The sequence below is a fragment of the Pinus tabuliformis genome, chromosome 1_1, assembly GCF_031772625.1.
Source record: "Pinus tabuliformis cultivar Carrire ecotype Pingquan chromosome 1_1, CPIR1, whole genome shotgun sequence".
NCBI classification, from domain to species: Eukaryota; Viridiplantae; Streptophyta; class Pinopsida; order Pinales; family Pinaceae; genus Pinus; species Pinus tabuliformis.
The window spans coordinates 309,746,730-309,772,274 of NC_142297.1; the positions used below are offsets into that span (position 1 = coordinate 309,746,730).

The 25,545-nt window shown below is 37.3% G+C and overlaps 2 protein-coding genes across 2 annotated transcripts; both read right to left on the reverse strand.

Moving 5' to 3' along the window:
- Positions 1 to 7,825: 7,825 nt before the first annotated feature.
- LOC149212786 (uncharacterized) lies at positions 7,826 to 11,605 on the reverse strand. The gene is made up of 4 exons (XM_089388816.1): positions 10,486 to 11,605; positions 9,939 to 10,319; positions 8,213 to 9,825; positions 7,826 to 8,057 (listed from the first exon to the last, which is right to left on the reverse strand). The coding sequence occupies exons 1-4, from the start codon at positions 11,248 to 11,250 to the stop codon at positions 7,826 to 7,828; spliced, it is 2,991 nt and encodes a 996-aa protein (XP_089244942.1). The 5' UTR covers positions 11,251 to 11,605.
- A 99-nt stretch (positions 11,606 to 11,704) lies between these two features.
- Positions 11,705 to 12,214, reverse strand: LOC149212787 (putative 2' cyclic ADP-D-ribose synthase BdTIR). Its single transcript, XM_089388818.1, has one exon. It carries the CDS (start codon positions 12,212 to 12,214, stop codon positions 11,705 to 11,707), a length of 510 nt encoding a protein of 169 aa, XP_089244944.1.
- Positions 12,215 to 25,545: the final 13,331 nt, after the last annotated feature.

The following is a 25,545-nucleotide window of genomic DNA, read 5'->3' on the forward strand; positions in this document are numbered from 1 at the left end:
GCTCCTATTTCCTTGTGTTTTTCCTTAAGAAATTAGGCCCATATTATTTAGGAATTTCTCTAAAATGGATTGCAAAATTTCTTAGGTTGATCATCTGACTGCATGGAACACCTGTACAGTTAAGACTAGTCTACAACTAATGTTACACTGCCTTGGAATCTCGACCAAGCGTGAGGAACTTGAATTCTTTGCATGTACTAGCTATTTTGGGTTGATTGATCAGTTAATTGGATGATCACTGAGTTTGACTGAAGTCCCACTACACAATTGACCTCACTTAGTTCCTCCAATAGTTAGAACTAGTTTAACTAAAAACAATCTATGATAATTGATTTTGATTGCTACAAATTGGTGATCACACATGCTTAACTGAACTCTAACTCCTCCAACTCGAATTTACTAAGTAAACTAGGTGACACAAGCTATGTCACACAAGTTAATTGCATCCAGGTTGTTTGTTGATGCGGAAATTCAAACTTTCTCAATTTAATCAACGCAAAATCAAATTGAGAATTTCTTGCTCCATTTTTCAACATGTTACACTTGTTAAGAATCGAAGTGTGTTGAGTAATGTGTCATGGTCATAAGTCTTTATGTTAGATTGATGCTTTGGCTTAGATGAAGCTTGAAGTTGGATTGTTTACCCTGAGTGTATGAAGTTGTAACTTCATACTGCTGCATAGTGTTGGATGATGATGATGTTGTTCTGTACATTTGTGTATGTGAGGTTGTAGTTGTCGCTAATGTGTTTTATATATGTTCCTGGTCTGAATAGTGAGGTGTATTATTGCTAGTGGTACATGGTAGTGCCACATATGCATTGTAGAAGCCATGTGTTGTCGGTGTACAATTGTGAGACCCCGTAATTCATTGAATCACTTGAGATTATTCCATGTAGCTTTAGTTTTTGTGTGTGTTAATCATGCAGCATTAGTGTTGTGTTGTAATTGTTTGAAACCCGTGATAGAGTGGTTGTTGTGCGACTGTGTGTGAGTGAGTATTGTGAGAGAAAAGCAGCGTACCCTTATTAGAGTGCAGTCATGCTCTTTTGTGTCGTGTTCCAAAACTATGAGGATTCTGTGTGTGAATGTTCTGTGTGTGCTAGATTAGGGATGGTGTATATATCACAACAAATAGAACATTTTCATATGAAACCTAAGCTCCTTGTCATGTGAATGTTGTCAAAACCCCTTTTGCAATTGGTTTCGAAGGGTAAATGCATTAACATTGCAACCTCGATGGAGAAGGGAAAAATAGTTTGATGATTGAGTTAAGGAGCAAGAAGAAACTATAGAGAATAGACCTTGCAGAGGAGCAAGTTGATTCAGCTTCTCGGGAATGTGAAAAGGCAAGTTTGGGGCACTAGGAAAATATTTTGTAGCACCTACAGCAAAATAATTTTTTGGGTTGCATTTGAGGTTTACTTGTTGGTTGTGCCATTCATAATTTGAAGCCCTTGTAAGTTGAATGAGTTTTGGAAAGGGTAGGAGGGCATGGAGAGACCTCTCATAGCATTTGTGAAGGAAATATCCACATTCTCTTTTGATTGTTATGTTTAATTAATTTGCAGAATTTCCAGAATTGGATTTTGCATCACATAGTTGTGTTTGTGGGTGTTATTTTGTCCTGAGGTATTGGGAGTTGTTGGAAAATTAGTACCAACCACCATAGTTATTAAACTGGCAACAACCATGTTTTCCAAGTAGATTTTGTTTGCAGGTTTCGGAATTTGTTTCCTGGCTAAAGGAAAAATTAAATGAAGTTCTAAGCAGGAGTATGAATTCTCCATTCCACAACACATTAGATAATTAAATTCAAATGAGCATTAATATAGAGTTGGTGAAATGTATGGTCAAATATTTATTCAGCAACTCTTACTTACAGTCTGCAACATCTGCAAGTTCAAAAATCATATATTTTGTACAAGTGTCCATACTATGTTTTAATACTTTGACTTGTCATGAATTAATGTGTTGAGATGTATTCTTTGAAGATACATGTGAGGAAGTCTTTAGTTTTAGTCGAGGGTGTAAGTATGAGAGGTCAAGAGGATAAAATCGTGGAGCAATTTTTGGTGGGTGCGAGAAAACAAGTTTTTACAGTGTTTTACAGAGAGTTACTCTCCAACTCATAGCGAATGTAAATTGAAGCAATAATTATTGTTAGGAATGTATTTCATGTATTAGAATTATAATCCAAAGTTTTATTGGTTGATAACAAATTTTTACTATGTTTTCCGTGCATTAAATCGTTGAGTTTGAGCTTCATTTTAGTTGCGATTTGATCTCTGTAACTGAAGTCACACAGAATCCTCTGCCCTAAATATTTCACATGGTATTAGAGTAAGTGAAACTATGTTAGTGTAAAAACAAGTTTTTTTACTGGGAATTAAAGATTGTTTTGAAAACAGATTTTTTTAGCCTATTTACCAACAGGGAGAAAGATTTTTTTAAGATTCAGAAATGGCAGCATCAAGCACAAGCTTGACTAATCCTCAAATACCTTAGTTTAATAGAAAGAATTATGACTATTGGTGTATTACAATTATGGCTCTATTTTCTTCTCAATATATTTGGAATTTGGTGGAGAATGGATTCCAAGAACCAGCAGATGCAGCAACATAAAATGCTTTGACACAAGCAAAAAAGGATTTGTTGAGGGACAAAAGGAAGAAGGATTCAAAATCTCTCTTCTACATATTTCAAGTAGTTCATGAAATTATTTTCCCAAGGATTTCAGCAACAACAAAGTCCAATAAAGCACGGGACACCCTCCTGACAGCCTACCAAGGCATGGAAAAAGTGAAGACAACAAAACTACAAATTTTGAGCAGAGACTTTAAGGCAATTTATATGAAAGAGTATGAGAAAGCAGACTCATTTTTTACACATGTAATTGGGCCGGTTACTCAAATGAAGTCTCATGGTGAGACACTTGAGGAAAGGAGAATAGCTGATAAAAATTGGAGAAGCCTGCCAACAAGATTTGATGCCATTGTTGTGGCCATAGAAGAGACAAAGGATCTTTCACAATTTTCAGTGGATGAGCTTCATGCATCACTGATTTCTCATGAATATAGACTAAATAGAGAAACAAGCTCCTCATTGGAGAATGCCTTCAAGGCAGAGGTTTCATTTAGTCAAGGTAGAGGAAGATGAAGATCAAATGCTAGAGGAAGATGAAGGAGCCCACACAAAGGTGGAAGAGGCAGCCCTTCAAACTCAAGTGGAAGGGGGGGAATCAAAATTCAAGTCAAGGCCCAAGCTAGAATCAAGCACAAGGCCAGAGGTATGATAAATCTCAAGTTCAATGTCATTATTGTAAGAAGTATGGTCATTATGAAAATGAATGTAGAAACAAACAACCTGACATAAGTAACAAACCAAGTGAAATTTTCACAAAGGAAAATCATTACCAAGATAGCATGATTTTAACTTGTAATGTAGTACAAGAAAAGCAAAGTGATGTATGGTTTCTAGATTTAGGGTGCAACAAACACATGTTAGGGAACATAGAAATGTTTTCCAATCTATATGAAAGTGTGAAATTTGAAGTGACATTAGGGACTGGTAGCAAAGTATTTGTCATGGTCAAAGGAAGAGTCAATATTATAACAAAGAAGGGGGATAAGAAGCACATTTCAAATGTTTATTTTGTCCCTAGTTTGATGCATAACCTCATAAGATTGGACTTCTCATGCTAAAGGGATACAATATCTTTTTAAAAAATGATGAGTGCACAATTTTGGATAAGACTCCAAGCAAGCAACGGATTTGAAAAGTTCAAATGACAAGCAATAGAATGTTTAAAATCAGATCTAAAGGAAGAAGGTGCACAAGTACATTTAAGTATCAATGAATTCACAAGAGGATGAAAGAAAGGTTGTAGTTGTCACACAAGTAAACTATTAAATAGAAGTCAAAGATGAAAATTGGTTATGGTATTTGAGATTTGGTCATCCCATCTTTGGAGGTTTGAATTCGCTGCATAGCAAAGGCACGGAGAAGGGATTGCCACTCATAGAAAAATCGGGCAGCCTATGTGAAGGATGCATCTTGGCAAACAACATAGAAAGACATTTCCAACAAGAAAGCCAATAAGGGAAAATGTACCTTTCGATACTGCCCATTCAGACTTATGTGGACTAATGCATAAACTATCAATTGGTGGAAGTGATTGTTTGCTTACTTTAATAGATGATTATACAAGGAAGACATGGGTCTACTTCTTAAAATAAAAAATTGAAGTGTTTGAGTGTTTCTGCCAATACAAATCCCTTATTGGGGAATCAAAGTGGACATTACATCAAAGTCTTAAGGGCTGATAGAAGTGGCAAATACATCTCAAATGACTTCCTTCGATTTTCTAGGGAGCATGGAATTTACAAGCAATTTACAACAGGGTATACACCTTAGCAAAATGGTGTCGTGAAAAGAAAAAAATAGGACATTATGGAAATGGAAAGGAGCATGTTGAAGGCAAATAATTTTCCAAATTATTATTGGGTTAAAGTTTTTGCTTGTGCAACATATATCATTATAAGGTGTCCAACTAAAAGTGTGTAGAATGTGGTTCCTGAAGAGGCATGGAAGGGAAGAAAGCATGGTATCACTCACATGACAGTGTTTGGATGTGTGGCTTATGCACATAACCAATATGAGTTAAGGAAGAAGTTAGACAGCAAGGGAGAGAAATGCATATTTTTTGGATATAGTGATGAATCCAAGGCATACAAGCTCTACAATCCATCAACCAAGAAGGTCATAATTAGCAGAGATGTGCAGTTCATAGAAGAGGAAGCATGGGATGGAGGTTTGGAGAAGACAATCAATGACAAAACATGTATACCACATGAAGACAAAGAGGAATTAACCGCAGTAAGTAATCCCTCAACAATCACTCCTACTCCTATTCAAGCTCAGTAAAGCAATCAACAAGCGACACCGTCAACAAATAATATGACAATGTTGTGCAATCAAGCAAGTACTACTCCAAGCACACTGCAAAGACCCACAATGTCATCGACTTCAAGCAAAACATCAAGTAACATGTCAAGCCCATCTTATGCAAGCATAAGAGGACAAAAATTCAGAAATTTAAGTGAAATTTATGAGCAAGATGAAGTTGATAGTAGCGTTGGTCTAAATTTCTTATTTGCATTGTTTTGTCATGTAGATGGCCTGGTCCATTTTGAAGATGCAGTCAAAGAAGAAAAATGGGTTGCGACAATGGATGAAAAAATGGAAGCAATAGAAAAGAATGACACATGGGATTTAGTGGACCTTCCACAAGGAAAAGAAGTCATTGGAGTGAAGTGGGTCTATAAGGCCAAGAGAAACAATGAAGAAAAGATCGAAAGACATAAAGCAAGGCTAGCTGTCAAAGGATACAAGCAACAACATGGAAGAGATTATGTAGAGACATTTGCACCAGTCACAAGGATGGAGACAGTGCGTGCAGTGTTGTCGATTGTTGCACAATATAAATGGAATGTCTATCAAATGGACATAAAATCAACATTATTGAATGGAGTGTTGAAAGATGAAGTATATGTTGTGCAACCACCTGGTTATGAGGTAGAAGGCCAAGAAGACAAGGTGTATAGGTTGTGGAAATATCTTTATGGGCTGAAGCAAGCACCGCATGCATGGTATAACATGATAGATGCTTACTTGTTGGACAATGTCTTAAAAAAATGTGACGGTGAGCCTACTCTCTACATCAAAGAGAGTGATGGTAAGCTTCTTATTGTTGTCTTATATATATATATATGATTTGATTTTTATAGGCAGTGATGATTTCTTCATCGTTGATTTCAAAGAAGTCATGAAAACTAAGTTTAAAATGACTGACTTGGGGTTGTTAAGGTATTTTTTGGGCATAGAAGTGAAGCAAACATAAAATAGTATTTTTATTTCTCAAGAAAAGTATGTAGCAGAAATTTTGGAGAGGTTTAATATGCAGAATAGCAAGCCCGCACCAACTCCAATTGTCATGGGGTTGAAGTTGAGCAAAGAAGATTATATTAGCAATGTCAATCTGACATTATACAAAAGTATGGTGGGAATTTCGATGTATTTGACAACAACTAGGTTGAATGTAATGTATGCAGTGAGTTTGGTGTCAAGGTTCATGGAGACACCCAAAGAGATGCATTGGCAAGCATCGAAAATGATTTTAAGCTATGTCAATGGAACAAAGGAGTATGGTATTTTGTACACAACTACAAATAATTTTAGGTTGGTTGGTTACACTGACACTGTCTAAGAAGGAAATGCCGATGATAGAAAGAGCAGATCAGGATATGTTTTCCATTTGGGTTTGGGAGCTATTTCATGGGCCTCCAAGAAGCATCCAATAGTGTCATTGTCAACAAGAGAAGTTGAATATGTCGCCGCAACAGCAACAATGTGTCAAGCAGTTTGAATGAGAATAATGTTGAGGGATTTATGCCACAACCAAGAAGGAACAACCATTATTTTTTGCGACAATAACTCTGCAATTACACTATCAAAGAATTCTTTCACAAGAAGACCAAACACATTAATGTTAAATATCATTTCATTAGAGAATTGATTAAAAAATGGTGAAATTGTGTTGCAGTGTTGCAGATCACATGAACGGTTTGGAGACACTTTCTAAAAGCCATTGGGACGTGAAAATTTTGTTTATCTCAGAGATTGTTTGGGAATTGTCAATGGCGGCTGTTGTGATTAAGAGGCAGTGTTGGAAAATTAATCCCAACCACCACAGTGATCAAATTGACAACAACCATGCTTGCCAAGTAATTTTGTTTGCGAGTTGCGGATTTTGTTCGCAGGCTGAAGGACAAATTAAATGAAATTCTGAGAAAGAGTACAAATTCTTCATTCCTCAACACGTCAGATATTTAAATTCAAATGATCATTTAATAGAGAGTTGGTGAAATGTATGGTCAAACATTTATTCAACAACTCTTAGTTAAAGTTTGCAGCATGCAAGTTCTGAAAATCATATAATCATATATTTTGTAGAAGCGTCCATACTATGTCTTAATACTTTCACTTGTCATGAATTAATGTGTTGAAAATACATGTGAGAAAAATCTTTAGTTTTAGTTAAGAGTGTAAGTCAAAAAGTGAAAAGGAGAAAATAGTGAAGAAAAATTTCATATATTTTGTACAAAGCCCATACTATGTTTTAATATCGTGATGTGTTAAAATGTATGTGTTGAAGATACATGAATTAATGTGTTAAAATGCATGTGTTGAAGATACATGTAAGGAATTATCACCGTCACCTGAAAACAATTTGTTAAAGTGTTTGAGAGACAATTACTCCACAACTCATGATTACAGTAAAAATCCTTGTTTTACTCGGTGAAATAGCCGCAACTGAAGTTCTAAGTGACACTCCCATGCCCTAAATATTTCAGGAGACCGCCGGCCCAACGCGCACGTCCCCATCAGTCCCATTCAAAAAAATATACCGAAAAAGAAATCCACTGTTTCGACAGACATGTTTGGAATTGGATGTAAGTAAATGTTGTTTAAGAAAACTTATGTTTTCAGCCCTGTTGGTTCCTTCAAATTACAGTGCCAAACGGATGAAATCACAGAATTCTAATACGAACATTCTAATAAATAACAAAAATATAATCGGGCGTTCTAACACATAATTGCATATTCTGTTAACTGCAAATAATTATAATAAATATTAGAGAGGCCATGTGCTGGTTCCATGATTCTCAAATCCAGGATTTAGCTTTTTACAAATGGAACATTAAGTGAAAGCTCACCTGCGGACGGCTGATTAACTGTTGTCGGTGCAAAAACTTCGTTCATTTTCAAATGTAGAGCCTGCCTTCCTTCAATCGTTGGGGTAGCCGTTCAAGTACTCTCCCATCCCAGTGCAAACCAGGACAGTCAGAGGCATCAAGCATCTCCAACGACCTCAAATGTTCAACACCTTCCAGCTGTTCTAATTCTCTGCAGCCATGATCTTCTAATTCTCTGCACCCATGAACATCCAGAAGTGGTCCTGTGCTGGTTCCATGATTCTCCAATCCCGGATTTATCCTTTTACAAATGGAACATCAAGTGAAAGCTCTCCTACAGACCAATGATTAGCTGTTGTCACTGCCTGAACTGAATTCTTCGGCTTTGACTTTCAAATGTAGAGCATGCCTTCCTTCAATCGTTGGGGTAGCTGTTCCAGTACGCTCCCATCCCACCGCAAATTGGGACAGTTAGAGGCATCAAGCATCTCCAACGACCTCAAATGTTCAACACCTTCCAGCTCTACTATTTCTGTGCATCCATGAACATCCAGCAGTTTAAGCTTTGTTAGCTGCCCCAAACCCTGTATTCTCTTCAGCCTTTCACATCCAGATGCCCGCAACTGTTCCAGAGACACCAATGTCTCAATGCCTGACAGTTCCTTCACGTTTATCAACCCGCTAAGGTTTAGCGTTTGAAGCTCGGCAAGGCCACAAAGGCCATTTATTCTCTCCAAATTATGACAAGAAATGAAGGTCAGCTGGATAAGCGTACTCGGCAATGTTCCAACCTCAACTAGATCATAACAAGACTCCACTTCCAACTCAGTCAACAGTCCGAGGGAATCCGGCAAACATTTCAATCTCTGGTAATCCACCAGCCTCAATTTTTTCAAATTCCTTAGGTCGCTGAGCGAAGGCGGTAGTTTTTCCAACAAAGAGAATTCTAATACCAAAACTTCCAAATTGGAGAGGTCTTCAATATTACTGGGCAATTCTGCTATATGTAATTCTTGGAGGGACGGTGAAAGTTGGAAAGGTAATAATTGGACTTTCCCACAACGCCATCCATGATCCATGATCTCCTCCCACTCGCTATGCCACTCCGTCTCCCACTTTCGCTGGTACACCTGCCTCATATCCTCCCTCAGCGACTGCTTCTTCTTCCCCTCTTTCACGACCGCCTCCCTTGCCAATGCGTCACGCGCTATTTGCACGACCCGATACCACATCCGCTTCCGCTCCCCCGCCGCCAACTCCGCCCCTAACATGGTACCAAACCGCATCCCCGCCTCACACGCCGCCTTCCACCCCGCCTCCCACGCCTGCCCCCCCGCCGAACTCGGCCGCACCGCCTCACACACCGCCCACCGCGCCCCACGCGCCGCCTCCCGCTCCCACACCGCCTCCCACCGCGCCACCCACAGTGCCCCACACCGCGCCTGCCACCACGCCCCAGGCGCCGCCTCCCGCGCCCACGCCGCCTTCCATCCCGCCTCCCACGCCCACGCTCCCCCCGCCTCCCGCGCCCTCGCCGCTCGCCACCCCGCCTCCCGCGCCCTCTCCGCCAACGCCCACCCCACCTCCCACTCCCTCTCCCTCTCCGCCATCCACCCCTCCCTTCCCAGTTTGACGCTTTCCCATCTCAGTCTTTGTCTTCTCATTCTCATCTTCAGTGAAACGTTGAACACGTCGAGGGAGGGGAGAACTCCAAGGTTTTTGATCGAGATAAATAATTCATAGCAGCCTCTTAAATTAAGACATTTCAGCCTTTTTAATTTCTGGAAAGAACTTGGAAGCCGAGCTAAACTGCCGGAGAAGGACAGATTGAGATGTTCGAGGTTGGACAAATTGCCAATTAAATCAGGCAGTGACTTCATTTTCCGAGCATTTATTAACTCAAAACGCTTCAAAGATGACAACTGACAAACTTCAACGGGCAATGACATCATATTATTCATCGAGGGTAAGCAAATGTAAGTCTGTTCGAGGTGCTGCAGCTGTCCAATAGACTTCGGGAGCTTTGACAGAGGAGCCCAAATCTCTAACTCCCGCAGCTGCAAAGGTGCCTGCAAAATATTAAAGTATCTCAACTATAATAAAGATACAGATTCAAATTTCATCCTTGTAGTGTGATTTATCCATAGTGATAACGCAGAAACTGGATAAGAAAATTATTTACCTGCGCTTTGCCTTGCCACAATATTTTCAATGCGTTCCCAGCTACGGATAGGACTCTCAAATTTTCCATTGGAATATAGGAAGGCAGAGAAGAGTGACCGCACTTGTACCAGCGAAGCCATCTCAGGTTTGGTAAACCCACCCTCCTCAAAATGCGTTCCAATAGATCATCTTCGGTAACAAGAAGTTGCAAGTTGGACATTGTAATACCCGGATAAAGAGTTTTGTGTCGGCTATTGCAAAGCTTCATCACGGGGTTCCCCCACAGCTTATGGGTCCTCCTTTTGAACCATGGTATAGCTGACCGTAATGATGCATAATACTTTAACCCATGTCCGACCTCTGCACTAGGAACCATCCTAATTCCACGAACATCGCGATTCTGCAAGTACAGACAAGAATTAAAACATGGCGATTTTGTAAAAACAGTCAAAATTTGAAACACGGTGTTTCTCTAAAAACATTGAATTTTGAACATCGAACCCAGATTTCTATTGCCGTTAATATTGAATAAAATCTTTAAAGGCTTGAATGACAGAAGCACTTACAGCTGATTGCATTAACATCTGCAAAAGGCTAGCAATGTTCTCGTTCTCCGTCCGATCCCACAAGCAAGGAATGTGGAATCCTGAACTCTTAGCCATCTCTCTCCCCAATTCTCTTAGGTGATCGTGCATATCTATACAATTTTCACTATCCACCTCAACAAGAGATTTGTACTGTAGATTTTGAAATACATGAGAGTCCCATACTTTTATGACCGTGTCCTTCTTTTCTCCAATGAGAAAACAAGAAATATATAAGAATACATGTTTCTCTTCTTCATCGAGTGAATCATAACTAATTTTAAGGATTTGTTGTATATCAGGATGTACATATTGAATTCTGCTCAATTCGGCCTCCCAGTAAGTTTCATCTCTGTTTCCATAAAAATGACCCCCTATTACTTTTAAGGATAAAGGCAACCCTCTGCAAACCCTTAAAATGTTATCTACCAGATATTGAAAACTGGGGGGTGGATGGGGCTGGCGAAAAGCATGGCGGCAGAAGAGCTCCCTGGAGTGATGTGTATTCAGGCCACTTAACCAATAAATCGATGAATCGCGTATTCCTGACCTTAGAAGTGCATACTTGTCTCTGGATGTAATCAAAATTAAGCAATTTGGGAGGAAGGTATCTTTAACTTCACCGGGCAAAAGTGCATCCAGCTGATCTAGATGATCTACATCATCCAAAATTAGCATGCCGTGAGAAAAGTGTCGGAAACGCTCCATAAGCTTCTTTTTACCTTCATCGATACTGTCTATTTGCATATTGAATCCAAACAATCTCTGTAGAAGTTTTCTCTGCAAACCAACTAAAGAGATTCCTCCGCTTTTAGCTGCATTTCTAACCTCAGATAAGAAGCAGGATTTACGATAGTAGGAACTCTTCCGATTGAAGAGTTCTTTTGCCAGCGTTGTCTTTCCTATTCCACCTGACCCTATAATCCCCGCGATCTTCGTTTCTTTTTCAGGCAGTCGCGATAAGAAACCTTCGAAATGTCTCACCTTCTCATCCAACCCGGTTGGATAATTGGCCACATAGAGCTCTTCTCTTTTAACCTTTTTCAACAGAAGTTCAACAACCTTATCCAGCAGCACCCCCTCGTCGGTGGATATTCAAAACAAAATATATATAACTATTAAGAAACTAAGAAACAAACATCCATCTATATACTTTAAAATATGCAGCATAAAGTAATATAGTACCGAGAGTGTTGAGTTCTCACCCATTACAAGCGTCCAGCTCAAAACCACTTATTTTTGAAACAGTAGCAAGAGCCTCTCTCCAATTTTCGATAGTGTTGGAGCTGTGGCGTGGATTCTTTTCGAGCACACGTAAGGCTTCAGCGTACAATCCATCTTTGCCCTTTAGATCACCAGGTTTAACCTTATAGAACACTGGAATGATTGGAGCCTTCGATTCCAACATGTCGACAAGCTCATTGAGACACCAGCTAGACTCCGCATAACCAGGGGAGAAAATAGCCACATGAACAGCGGCTGTTGCAATAGCTTTTTTTATCTGAGCACTTATGTCTTCTCCCGCTTGCATTCCTTCGATGTCTAGAAAGGCTTCCACACCATGCACAAGAAGGCGGCGGTAGAGATAACTGGCAAACGTGTTCTTAACATCGGGACCGCGATGGTTTATAAACACATCGCGCCCATAATATTTGCTGCTCTTGACATTGATATCATCAGCGGTGGAGGCGGAGGTCGATGCCAAAGTCATTAGCAGATGGTGGGTGATAGGGAGGAGGAGCCGGACTTTCAATTTCAATTTCAGAGAATGAAGTTGCAGGTGATGGGTATGCCATTGCTAATTGGAGTATGAAAATAGAAACAGGAAGCAAATTGCCGAGGAAGGAGCCTAGTTATGAATTGGAGGAAAAAATGTAGAAAGAATGCAGAGACGTATATACAGACATTAAACAGACACATGAAACGCTTTAATTTTGGTCGTCATTATTAGAGGCCACTACATTATTGACTGATAATCGATAAGGTTTTGAATTTTTTTAATAATATATTTTTAAATTTTTTAAATTATAATTAAAAATCATTAAAATTGTAAATACTAATGATTAAGATTAAATATAAATTTAAACTTTTAAAAAATTATAATTCCGCTCATTCTTCCCTCAAAATTCCGAATCATTCAGAAAAAAAATGGAAACCCTGTCACGTTTAAACTTTTACCTTTCTTTAATGTCTGATGTTTCACCGTAAATTCTTTAACGCATAGTCTATATATTTGTACCACAACTTGACCAGGGTGTTTACTAAAAAGACAACGACCGCAACGGCACAGATGCGGACAGCGTAAAAGGTAATCTGTACTATCAACTCAATATGCTTGGAAATTTGACACGCATCTACCGACAGGAGTTACATCTCTCCGTAGCGTGGATTGAAAGCAGAAGATGTTATTGGTCATTGTTGCGTGTTCAATTGGTATAAGTAACCAGCAATGCAAAATGGCAAACCCTATTTCCAACCCCATTGAAACATAAATGCTTCTAACATGCAAGGGAAATAACAGTGTTCTTGCTGCTAAAACGTCAAAGTCAATTTTGAAGGAAATATAAATGCAAAGAAACTGCTATACTCCCTGCATGTCAGACTGCATTTATGTTCATGCAAAATGGCCATTTCAAGTTTATCCATGTCCCATTCATGTTAATACATGCTCCATTTTTATTGTGCACAGAGGCGTTTACAGGTTTACAATTCAGTAGAGAATAAATTAAAAAAAAAAATAGTGATTTCCTGATAATGGCTTTGAATTAATAATAAAAAGTTAAAAAGTTAAAGTAATAAAAATAATAAAATGCAATTTGTTATATTTTGATTTTGTTATTAAATTGTGAATAGGATTTGTGACAATACTATGGTTTATTAATATTTCACAATGAAAAATTTTAATTTTTTTTATAATCAATATATTTTATAACAATACAAAAATATTTTTAATTATGGATATTCATCCCCATTGTATCACAGATATTATTAACTTATAAATAGGCTTTATTACAATACCATGGGACAATACCATGACTTATCAATACCACATACCCAAAAGAACATCACGTATTTCACAATCAAAAGACTTAATAAAAATATAACAAGATTCTTAATCATGGATATCCGCCCCCACTTTGCCATTGATATTATGAACTTGTGAATAGACTTCAAAAAATCTTGTAGAGGCAGTGTTTGAATTGTGTTTTTTATGGTGGAAATGGATTCAACACCATAAAAAACATTTAGGACACCTAAAATTTTGAAGCTTAACAACTATAACTTGGATTTACAAAAATCCTTGTCGGATTTTCTCTAAATATGACCAGAATTTCCATAACTTTCCGAGAAACTCCTCCACCTTGTTAGACTACGCGCTTTGTTACAATAGCATGGATATTATTAACTTTAAAAATAGGCTTTGTTACAATACCATGGGCCAATACCATGACTTATCCATACCACATACTCAAAAAAACATCACTTATTTCACAATCAAAAGATTTAATAAAAATATAACAAGATTCTTAATCATGGATATTCACCCCCACTTTTCCAATGGATATTATGAACTTGTGAATAAACTTTGTCACAATAGCATGGGCTAATACCATGGCTTATCAATGTCTCATGCCCTCGACAATGATAACTTATTTTATGATCAAAATATTTTATAACAATATGACAAGATTCTTAACCATGGATATTCATCCCCACTTTACCATGGATATTCATCCCCACTTTACCATGGATATTATTAACTTGTAAATAGGCTTTGATACAATACCATAGCTTATTAATACCACATGCCCAAAAGTCTTTACTTTTCGCCCCTTGGCAATGATAACTTATTTTATAATCAAAATATTTTATAACAATATGAAAAGATTCTTAACCATGGATATTCATCCCCACTTTACCATGGATATTATTAACTTGTAAATAGGCTTTGATACAATACCATAGCTTATTAATACCACATGCCCAAAAGTCATTACTTTTCGCCCCTCGGCCTACTTGCAAGACCTGGGGAGAAACCTAACCCCGACCTGGGCAGAAACCTAACCCCAAGGGCTTTGGGCAGAATCGACCCTGTGACCTCTGGATGGCAAGGCATAGTTTTTCACCAACTAAGCTAACCCTTGGGACTCCCAAAAGTCATTACTTATTTCACAATAAAAATATTTTATTTTCATTAAATTTTATATAAAAAAAAAATTAATTGAAGCTAAAAAGAAAAAGGTTATAATTAGTTTTGAGATATATCTAAACTCTTCTCAGTATCAAATTTTTTTTTCATAGATTAAGGTTTTAATAAAATTAAAAATGAGAATACTTTTATATTGAAGATGTGAAATTTATATAATTCAAATAGTATTAGTAAGAACCAACATATATCCATCTTAACTAAGGATCCAAGAGATGACGACAACCAAAGTGAAGGGAAGAGAGGGGGAGGGGGAGAGAGGTAGGAAAGAACAAAGACATAGAGAGATAGAGGTGGAAAGAGAGAGGAGTGACAAGGGAGAGATGGACACAGAGTGAGGAAGAGGGGAGAGGAGGGAAGAGAGAAAAGAGGAGGGTAGAGACATGAGGAGAGAATGGCAAGAGAGAGAAAGGAAGGCACAAAGATCGAGGGGAGAGAGAGAAGGGAAAGAGAGAGAGAGGGAGGCACAGAGATGGAGGGGAGGGAGAGGAAGGGAAAGGGGAAGAGACAAAGGGAAGTGGGAGAGAATGGGGGAGAGAAGGCTCAAGAGAGAGAAGGAGAGAGAGATGGATTTGGAGGGGGAGAGAGAGGGAAGGAAGAAGAAAGACATAGAGGGAGAAAGGTAGAGAGAGAGGGGGAGTGACAAGGGAGCAATGGAGAGAAAGTTAAGGAGAGAGGGTAGTGAGAGGAAGGAGAGAGAGAAGGAGAGAAAGGGAAGAGAGAGAGAGAGAGAGAGAGAAGTGGAAGCGAGAGATGTGAAGAGAAGAGGGAGGGAGAGAGTGTGTATGTTTCGGGGTTGAGATAGAGAGAGGAAATAAGAAAGAGAAACATAGATACAAATACATATATTATATAGTATTATATAACTAGCCTAGATCCATTTTAACCTAGATTTATTAAGTTGTGAGAGGGATCAAATCTCTCGAGGTGCAAACCTTTCTTGAAGTTTTGCACTCATAAAAGAGGTTTGCACTTTGAGAGATTAGATCCCTCTCGACCCTTGATAAATCTAGGTTAAGATGGATCTAAATTGGTATTAACTTTCATAAATGACTCATCAAAATTAACTAAAAAAAACACTGTCAAACTTGGTTATTTTCTCTTTCTTTTTTTTTAAATAATATAATATTTTAAACCCTAATTAAAATAATCTGAGTTTTTTAAACATTAATTATTTTTTACCTTGTTCTAAATATTTTTGTTATTCATATTATATATATTTTTGTTATTTGTACTTTAAGTGTAGTGTGTTTTTAGTTTGTATTAAAGTGTAGAATTTCCCACTGTAGATCACCTGATAATGCAATATACTAAAGCAAAATACTTGATCTACTTCTACAAACAAACTTGCGGAAGCTTAATCGATTTGAGCAAGATCAAATAGAACACATATAACAAGGAATGAAAAATCAATCACACATGAACACAGAAGAATACTCTGGGGAAAGCCTTAGCTAAAAACCCCATTCTCTGTATTATCATACAAGTGGAAATATCTCAATATTACACAAATCTTTAGCTCACAAGCTATCCAGTTCTAAGTACAATCCCTCACTGCTGCTCATAGATTGTAGACACAACATATGCCTTCCCTTAGTCCTCCAAGCCTCCTATTTCCTTGTGCAGTTTCTCCTAGGTCCTCTGGCTGCCACCCGTGAATTAACCTCTCACACAACTCAGCGAACTCAGAAATAACTGCGCCATCTCCAAGGAATGAATTCCTTCTACGTGCAAGAGATATCCTCAATGGAATATTCGTGCAACTGATAGTACATTGTTCCATCATCTGATCTCAACTGGGTCTCTGACTGAACTGACATGCATGAGTTATTTATGAGAGAATATTCAGTTATCTGAAGTGCAGTAGTTACATGCATGCATGAATTAACTAATTGAACTCATAATCAGTTCCACAAACTGTTGGAACTAATCTAACTGGACTTAACTCAGTTAACTGAGCTAACTAATTACAACTCAAAGTACTACTCATCCTGATCTCCTTAATCAAGGGATAACTTCCTCAATCAAAGGGGAAACTATTGCATGTCTTCACATAGACTTCATGTTTGATTTTCTCCAACTAATTAACTCAAGATGAATTAATTAATTGTTTTTCAAACAGTGCTAAGATCAAATTTGAATTTTAATTCTCAATTTTAGTTTAGGGACTAACTAAAATTGGAATGTATCCTGAAATGTTATTTATAGCAGTGCTATTTTTAACACTTCTATATTTATCATTTCTTGTTGCTATTTTCAACACTCTCTCTCAACAAGAAAGGGATTATCTGTCACCCCAATCTTGTCTCTATGGAATTCAAACTTATTTTGACAATGCCTTAGTCAAAATATCTGCATCTTGTTCCTAGGTCGAAACATACAGCAACAACATGATCATCTTCATCACACAGTCTCGAAGATGATGATACCAGATGTCGATGTGCTTGGACCTGTCATGAAATACTGGATTCTCAGAGAGTTTGATACAACTCTGACTATCGCAATAGATCACAATTGGATCCATCTTCTAACGAAACAATCCAACTAGAATTTTCCGCATCCAAATGGCCTCACATGCTAGAGCAGATGTTTAGGTGTAATGTAACTAGGGTTTATAATTCAATATAGAGTAGAGCAGATGTGTAGGTGTAATGTAAGTTTGTAAACAATTTAAAATTTAAAATGTTAGTTTAATTATAAAAAAAATTAACAGTGATGTGTGATAATGGAAAACATTTAAATGTTGATTCAATTAATAATAAAAGGTTAAAATAATAAAATTCAATTTGTTATATTATGATTTTTTTATTAATTTGTGGAGTGTTTGTGACAATACCATGGTTTATCAATATCGCATGCCCAAAAACCAAAACTTATTTCACAACTAAAATATTTTATAACAATATGACAAGATTCTTAACCATAGACATTCACCCCCACTTTACCATGGATATTATTAACTTGTAAAAATTAGGTTTTGTTATAATACCATGGGCCAACACCATGACTTATCAAAACCATATGCCCAAAAAACATTTCACAATCAAAATATTTTATAACAATACAAAAATATTATTAACCATGGATATTCATCCCCACATGGATATTATTAACTTGTAAATAGGCTTTGTCACAATAGCATGGGCTAATACCATGGGTTATCAATACCGCATGTCAAAAAATGATAACTTATTTCAAAATCAAAATATTTTATAGCAATATGACAAGATTCTTAACCATGGATATTCATCCCCACTTTACCATGGATATTATTAACTTGTAACTAGACTTTGTTACAATACCATGGCTTATTAATATCACATGCCAAAAAATCAATACTTATTTCACAATAAAAATATTTTATTTTATAATATTTTTTTAATTGAAGCTAAAAATAAAAAGGTTATAATTACTTTTGAGATATATCTAAACTCTCTGTCCTCACTACTAAAAATATTCCCATAGAAATTAAATTAATGTTTTAATAAAATTAAAATTGAGAATACTTTTATATTTAAAGATGTGAAATTTATATAATACAAATAGTGTTAGTAAGAACCAACATAGATTCATCTTAATTAAAGATCCAAGAGATGACAACAAGCAAAGTGAAGGGAAGAGGGTGGGGGGGGGGGTGAGAAGGGGGGGAAAAGAGAGGGAGATAGTGACAAAGCTAGAGGGCAGAGAGAGAGGGGGGGCGGGGGGCGCGGGCGCAAAACAAAGACATCTAGAGATAGAGGGAGTGGCAAGGGAGAGATGGACAGAGTGAGAAAGAGAGGAGAGGAGGGAAGAGAGAGAAGAGGAGGGAAGAGATATAGGGAAAGAAGGGCAAGAGAGAGAGAGAGGCAAAGAGATGGAGGGGAGAGAGAGGGGGAGGCACAGAGATGGAGAGAGAAACAGAGAGAGAGTGATGGGGGCGAGACAAAGGGAAGTGGGAGATAAAGGGAAAGAGAAGACTCAAGAGAGAGAAGGAGACAAAGATGGATTTGGAGAGGGAGAGAGAGGGAAGGAAGAAGAAAGGCATAGAGGGAGAAAAGTAGAGAGAGAGAGAGGGAGTGAAAAGGGAGCGATGGAGAGACAGTGAAGGAGAGAGGGCACTCGGAGGGAGGAGAGAGAGAGAGAGAGAGAGAGAGAGAGAGAGAAGGGGAAGAGAGAGAGGTGAACAGAAAGAGGGAGGGATAGAGTCTGTATGTTTGCGGGGTGAGATAGAGAGAGAATAAGAAACAGACACATAGATATAAGTATAGATATTATATAGTATTATATAACCAGCTTAGAACCATCTTAACATGGATTTATAAAGCACCCAGAAGGATTAAATCTCTCGAGGTACAGAGATTTTCTCAAATATTACACTAAAAAAAGAGATTATACCTCGAGACATTAAATCCCTCTCAAAGTACATCCAAATTAAAATGGGTCCAGAATGGTATTAACTTTCATAAATAACTCATCAAAATTAACCCCAAAAAACCATTATCAAACTTACTTATTTTCTCTTTTTCTTTTATATATAAAATGATATAATTTTTTAAACCCTAATTAACCTAATATGAGTTTTTTAAACATTGATTAATTTTTACCTTACTCTAAATATTTTTGTTACTCATATTATATATATTTTTGTTATTTGTACTTTAAGTGTAGTGTGCTTTTAGTTTGTATTAAAGTTAAAATATCTTTAATTAAGAATATTATTTCTAATGTTATTAGGTTTGTAATAATGATGAACAAATACTTTAAATTAAAAGAGGTTTATTTTAATATGGTAAAGTTTGAGAAAAATTATGAGATTTATTCAAAAATAAAAAATAATAGGTAATCATGGGCATGTGTTCCATTTTTTTTAATTATATATTTTAATTAATAATAAATAATTATTTTTCAAAAAAATAACAACAATTTTATATTAAAAATAATAATATTAAATATATACTTATATTATTAATAATAACATATAATTATATAAAATTTAATTAAATGTTAAAATAAAAAGATAATGTGTTACATTTGTTTATCTATCTCATCAACCAAAAAAATCAATTAAGTTTGATTCTCTATTCAACAACATACGTTACAATCTATATCTTCCAAACTTTGGGTTATTATTAGGTTGCTCCATTTATTTTTTTACTTATGTTGTTGAAGCCCATCCAACTAAATTTATCCATATATAGTGGCTAAGTTTTTTTTTTTAGTATGAAAAAAGCAAGATTTGGTATTAATATCAGATGAGTCACATACTACATATAGTCTGGCAGAAATCACTGAAACTAATACATACACTGTGAAAGTCTATAAACAGTCCTCATCAAAGCATTATCTCCTAAAAGCAGTGCAAGGAGGGTAATAAACTGAGATATGTGACAAGAACAATGGGAATATGTATGAAAGCAGAAGAAATGACTAGAAATTTGGCATGAGTGAGATAATACCTATTGAAGGAACATCACCTATAAAGATGAAAAATATGCTTTGTTGAGGGAATTATGAGGGATCCATTTTTCTAGCACAAAAAGAAAAACCAAATAAGCAGGGGCAGAGACAAACAGAAAAACAAGATTATGTTCCAAGGAGGGAGAAATCCTCAATCTGGAATGTGGTGTTACCTAGGAGAATATCCATTTTCCATTTGTCTGGTTGAATTAGAAGCCCTTTCTTTGACAAGCTGTTTGCACAAGTATTTTGTGATCTCTCCACATGTTTTATAGAATAATCCTTTTTCCTTTTCCAGAAAAAATCGATTATGTTCATCCATCCTGTTAATAAATGATTTTTTATGGAAAATTTGCCAGTGACATGATCAATTATGATTTTAGAATGACCATAGATCTGAAGAGCTGGAATATTTAGGAAGGTGCTAAGATGAAGGAGCCCTGAAAGTGCTATTACTTCAGCTTTGTTGTTTGTGCCTTTTCCACCATTCCAGTAAATGGATAAATTCTAATCTTCTTTTGTAGAAATGAAAATATCGCAGGCACATATCCCGTTTTGTGCTGCCCCATCAAAAAAATCCCTAGGGAAACTCATTTGGGAAATTTTATCTTTCCTGATCATTTTTTTATGTTGTATGATCTTTGGCGGGATTGAAATATAGAGCAAGAAGATCTTCTCAAAAACTAACTGAAAATATTTCTGTATGTTTTGAAACAAATACTTGTTTCTCCACTTCCAATTGTCCAAAAAACAAGTTGTAGAATGGATCTCCATGATGCTTTCTGAGTGTTTCACCATTCAAGTGACTCTTTCAGGGAGGAATGTAGCATAAAATTAAAACCAAAATAAGATGATAGGTTCCTCCATAGGTGAATGATGAATATGCATTTAAGGAACATGTGATAATTATTTTCCTCATAAGCTTTTCAGATTAGGCATTCTTAGACTCTCTCATAAAACAATAATAAATCCAAAAATAAATAAATTAATTAAATATTCCAAGTTAGGAATTTGTGCCTAACTCTTGGGTTGTTCCTCTAAGATAGGAGTTAGTTTAGGTAACTCCTATATTGGTGTGTCTGGTGAGAAATTATCTCAACCAAAGGAGAAATTATCTCAACCAAAGATGTCCAAGATAGCACGCACTATCTTGAGACCAATATCTCTCATCTATTTATTTGTAACACTATTTTATTTTAATGTAAGAATGAGAGTGAGAGAATACATGAGGCTTCAGCCTTTTTCCGTCAATATTTTGCAAATGGTTTTTATATGTGTTTTTCTGTAATTTGTGTGAGTTAATTTCTTTTATCATGTGGTATCGGAGCACAGGATCAGAGGCCTGTTTATTATAAAGAGTCATCAATGGAGCCAACAGCATAGTTATTATATGCAGAAGCGTTCAATATGAGTTGCGTGGATAAATCCTCGGCCCTCTGAGAAAATGCCTGTGGATCGCTGTCATTGGAGGAGAGACAGTAAGAGGTCCCGGCACCCAAGGATTCCCCATAGAAACTACTAGAATTCTCGTAGCGGAGGAAACAACCGTCAAGATGAATCCGACCACCACTGGATTGGGTGCAGGTTGCTTTTAATTGAGTCGCCGCTTCCGTGAAGCATTCTGAGCAATCGCTGGTGCTTAAATATCTCCGACACACTGCGAGACCATAAACTGGGTCCGTTTTACCAGCTTTCTCTGTCCCTGAAAATGCGAAGCCATTTTTGAGAGATTTGGCGGAAGCGATGCGAAAACATAATTCAGATTTTCGTAGAACGTTGTGGCATTAACATTGGTATAAGCTGGCACTGGGCTGCAGCCTTTGCTCACTACCGTAGTCTGGGGATCGTCTGTCGCAGCAAAACTTACCTCCAGCTATTCTTATCAATCTGCAGCTTGCTCCCCGTTCTCAAATGCACATTCTCAAGGTATCATTCTGAAAGGGCCTGGGCCTGAAGGCTGTGCTTAACGATGCGCCTGCGTATAATTTTTTATCAGCGACCATTATGGCATCTGCACGAGTCTTGTCCCCTGCCAAGCTCTGCATCATATAGGAATTCGATCGTAGGGAAATAAAAGGATCCATAATTTTTTTTTTATTAGTTTCCGACTAAATCTAATGCTTATTCCATGGTTTTCTTGGAATTCCCTCTAAGCCTGTCAATGCGCGTTCCACCATTAATAATTGGTCATTGAAATCTCTCCTTTGAGGTATGAAATATTGGAAATCTCTGAACTCTTATTTGATCTCTTGCAATCCCTTCTGTTCAATTTTTATTTAAGAAACAGCCATCCTGATATCTGAGATTGAGTCGTGTAAAGATGTTGACAAATGGAGAGGGGTCCCCGCAGCCTTGAGTTGTCATTCCATACTAACTGTGTAATACGTATGACTGAAGCTCATCAACATAATTCTCTTAGCTTGGCTTACACTCTTATCTATTATCGCCCTGCATAAATAATCGAACATTGTCGTGGAATTGTGTGCATAAGGATCTGCTTGTTGTATATTTGGAGGCGGGCCAAGCTTGTGGCTATTATGAGAAATCCATTGAAAATGTGGTCGTATAACTGGTTGGATTGACGCTAGTGCCAACGAGGCAGCGAAGTGAACAACTGGGAACAAGAAATTTCCCCCTTTGAAGCGCTCATCCTGTTGAGCAAGAGGAAGCATCCGTTCTGCGACAAGATGAATAAAATATGCAGAATATGGAACTCAGAAGGCGCAAATGGAAGTTTACCATGAACAAGCTTTTGGAAAATACGTATGGGTATGGTACGTATAGTTTTATTACGAAGGAAATGGTGCATGTATTTTAAATTAAAGTCCAACATTTATTGAGATTCTTTAAAATGAACTTTATATCACTTTTCAAGTGATTTCATAAAGTGATTTAAAATGAAAAGGATTTAAAAGCTACGTAAGAAGATGTGTTCTTTATTTTAAATTCTGTAATTTTAAGATAAGGGGCATTTTTTATGTAATAGAGTAATAAGGTGATAAAGTGTGATTTTTAGGAGAGATAAGGAGTGGATAAAATCATTTATTTGTAATGGAGAGATAAGGCAAATTTTATTTTGTAATTTTGGAGTAATAAGTGTGCATTTTTCAAGTGTGGAGTGACAAGTGAGATTCTTTTATAAAATAAGGGATTATTTCCCTGTAATGGAGTGATAAGGATTGATTTTTCTTTCTCTGTAAGTTTGAAGTGATTGGTTTTTCAAAAGAAAGCTCATTGTTGTAGGAGGTTGAGTCAGTGTTTGAACACATTTGCTTCCAAAACTTGCGAGTGTCAGATTCTCATTGTTTGAGAAAGCTTTCATGGCAATGTTGTAAAAGATGAAAGGTTGATGATCTCAATACTTAATAAAGATATCATATTTTTTGTGGTGATTGTGTCCTAGATCCGCCCGAAATTGAATAAGGGGATCTTAGGTACACCATGTGTATTTGTGATGGCGAGTGTTTTTATGGCTTCATGTTGTTGCTTATGATTTGTGTCTAGTTGTGACACATAGATCGCATTTACCACACACATAAAGTTCAATGCAAGCAAGCACAACACTTGTAAAAGAATAGCGTCAAAGAAGGACAATTGAACTCGACACTTGCATCTGTGCAAATACAACTCATAATCATAGATTGTCAACATCAACATTCTACATCAACAAGCAACTTCACTTAATCAAGTTAAAGCATTTCAAAGCAAAGTCTACATCAACATTCTTGAAAACAAATTTAAGAACTTGTGAATCAAATTCCAATTACATTGCATTGTACGGGTGCATTCTCAGTTGAAACCGACACCCACGTTTTGATTTGATTAGAAGTCAAGCACTTAGTCAAATTAAGACAAGTGAATTCCTTGTTTTATGTGAGTCATTAAAACCATTGTAAGCTTTTTTGGGTGCATTTTCGACACCCTTCCTTTAAAGCACAATCACGTGAGTCCATGAATTTTAACTCCTTGACACAACCATCACAGCAACCAAAACAAGTTCAACTCTAACACCAATCAAGCAAGTTGAGATCAAAAAATCAAGCAAGCGTGTCATTCAAGTCTCATAACAAGTGAGCCTGTCATTCAAGTAAAGTGAAACAGTTCAAAGCACGACATCTACGACAAGAGAGCCTGACTTCAAGTGAGCAAGTTCAGATGGCGCAACATATTCAGTTGTTAAACATTCTTCACAGTTTGATCATCTCCAGTGATGAAGACATGGTGCATGTCAGCAAAGAAACTCTTGCTGATATTTCACGGCATCTACAGCAAACGCATGAAACCATTGAGTTTCTTCAGCTTGAGTCCCAACTTCAAAGGAATGAATTGCAAGAAAAGAGTGATACTTTCAAGTCTTTGAACCATCCAGATGATAAGTCATTCATCCCAACAACTTCAAGTGTCAAAGTTGTTCATGATCAAATTCCAATTTCTTCCAAACCCCTCATCAAGCCCTGGGAAGAAATTCAAAATAACAAGAATAGACGAGGCTTAGGATATGTCCCTGATGACACCAACTTACAAATCCCAGATTATTCCAAGCCAATTAAGTTTGTGAGTGCAGGATTTCTTGAACCACTCACCTCAGCAGGTTCTGAGAAAGTTGTAGACAAACGAAATTGCATGCAACCTGAAGTTCATGTTCAACCGAAATGCTCTCATTGTCAAAGAGCCGGTCATTTGGAAGATCAGTGTTTTGATCTCCATCCGTGTTGCCATTGTGGCAAGCCCAATCATTCCTCAGCAAAATGTCGCAACCACCAAAAATCAGGCAGATTGAAGATACATTATGACTGGATTGATCCTTGGGAATGGTCATCCACAGTCAAACGATTGTCTCAGTTCTACAACCGACTACAATCTTACATAGTGCAGCCAGCAGTGAACAGATGATGGTACTCTCATGCAGTTGAATGCGGGAGTACAACAGTGAAACTCTCCTACACCTGAAGGGGGGGAGTTCAAATATATATTTTGAAGATTGTCTCTCCTTTCCGCTGACAAAGGGGGGAAAATGTCAATGAAATTGACAAGTGGTTGTCAGACTGAAAGTCTCGAAAACATCAGCGAAGCAGCCAGTGGGCATCTTCATCAGCCAGTGGGCATTTGTCATCAGCAGTGAGCATCAGCAAATTCGCCAGTGGGCGATCGACAGCCAAAGTAGCAGTGAGCCGCTTTCATCATAGCAAAAGCAACATTGAGTTGTTTTTCGACATCTTCAGCCAGTGGGCAATCATCGTCAAATTGTGTCAGTGGACACCGGATGTTGTTTTCAAGCAAAGGACAGTTGGATCCTTTTGCGGCTTGGCACATGATGGAGTTCTCAAGCGTCCTTCAGAGATGAATCAAGCATGCAGCTGATTCATGTTCTCTTCAGATTTGAGTTTTTTCCAGCATCC

Bases quoted from the DNA above. Each gene is read 5' to 3' on its own strand.
- LOC149212786 (XM_089388816.1), bottom strand. From the start codon at position 11,250: ATGCAAATAGACAGTATCGATGAAGGTAAAAAGAAGCTTATGGAGCGT. The intron at 10,320-10,485 runs GTAAGTGCTTCT...CTGTACTTGCAG, and splicing joins AGATGTTAATGCAATCAGCT to AATCGCGATGTTCGTGGAAT. The intron at 8,058-8,212 runs GTGGGATGGGAG...CATTTGTAAAAG, and splicing joins TCTAACTGTCCCAATTTGCG to GATAAATCCGGGATTGGAGA.
- LOC149212787 (XM_089388818.1), bottom strand. From the start codon at position 12,214: ATGACTTTGGCATCGACCTCCGCCTCCACCGCTGATGATATCAATGTC.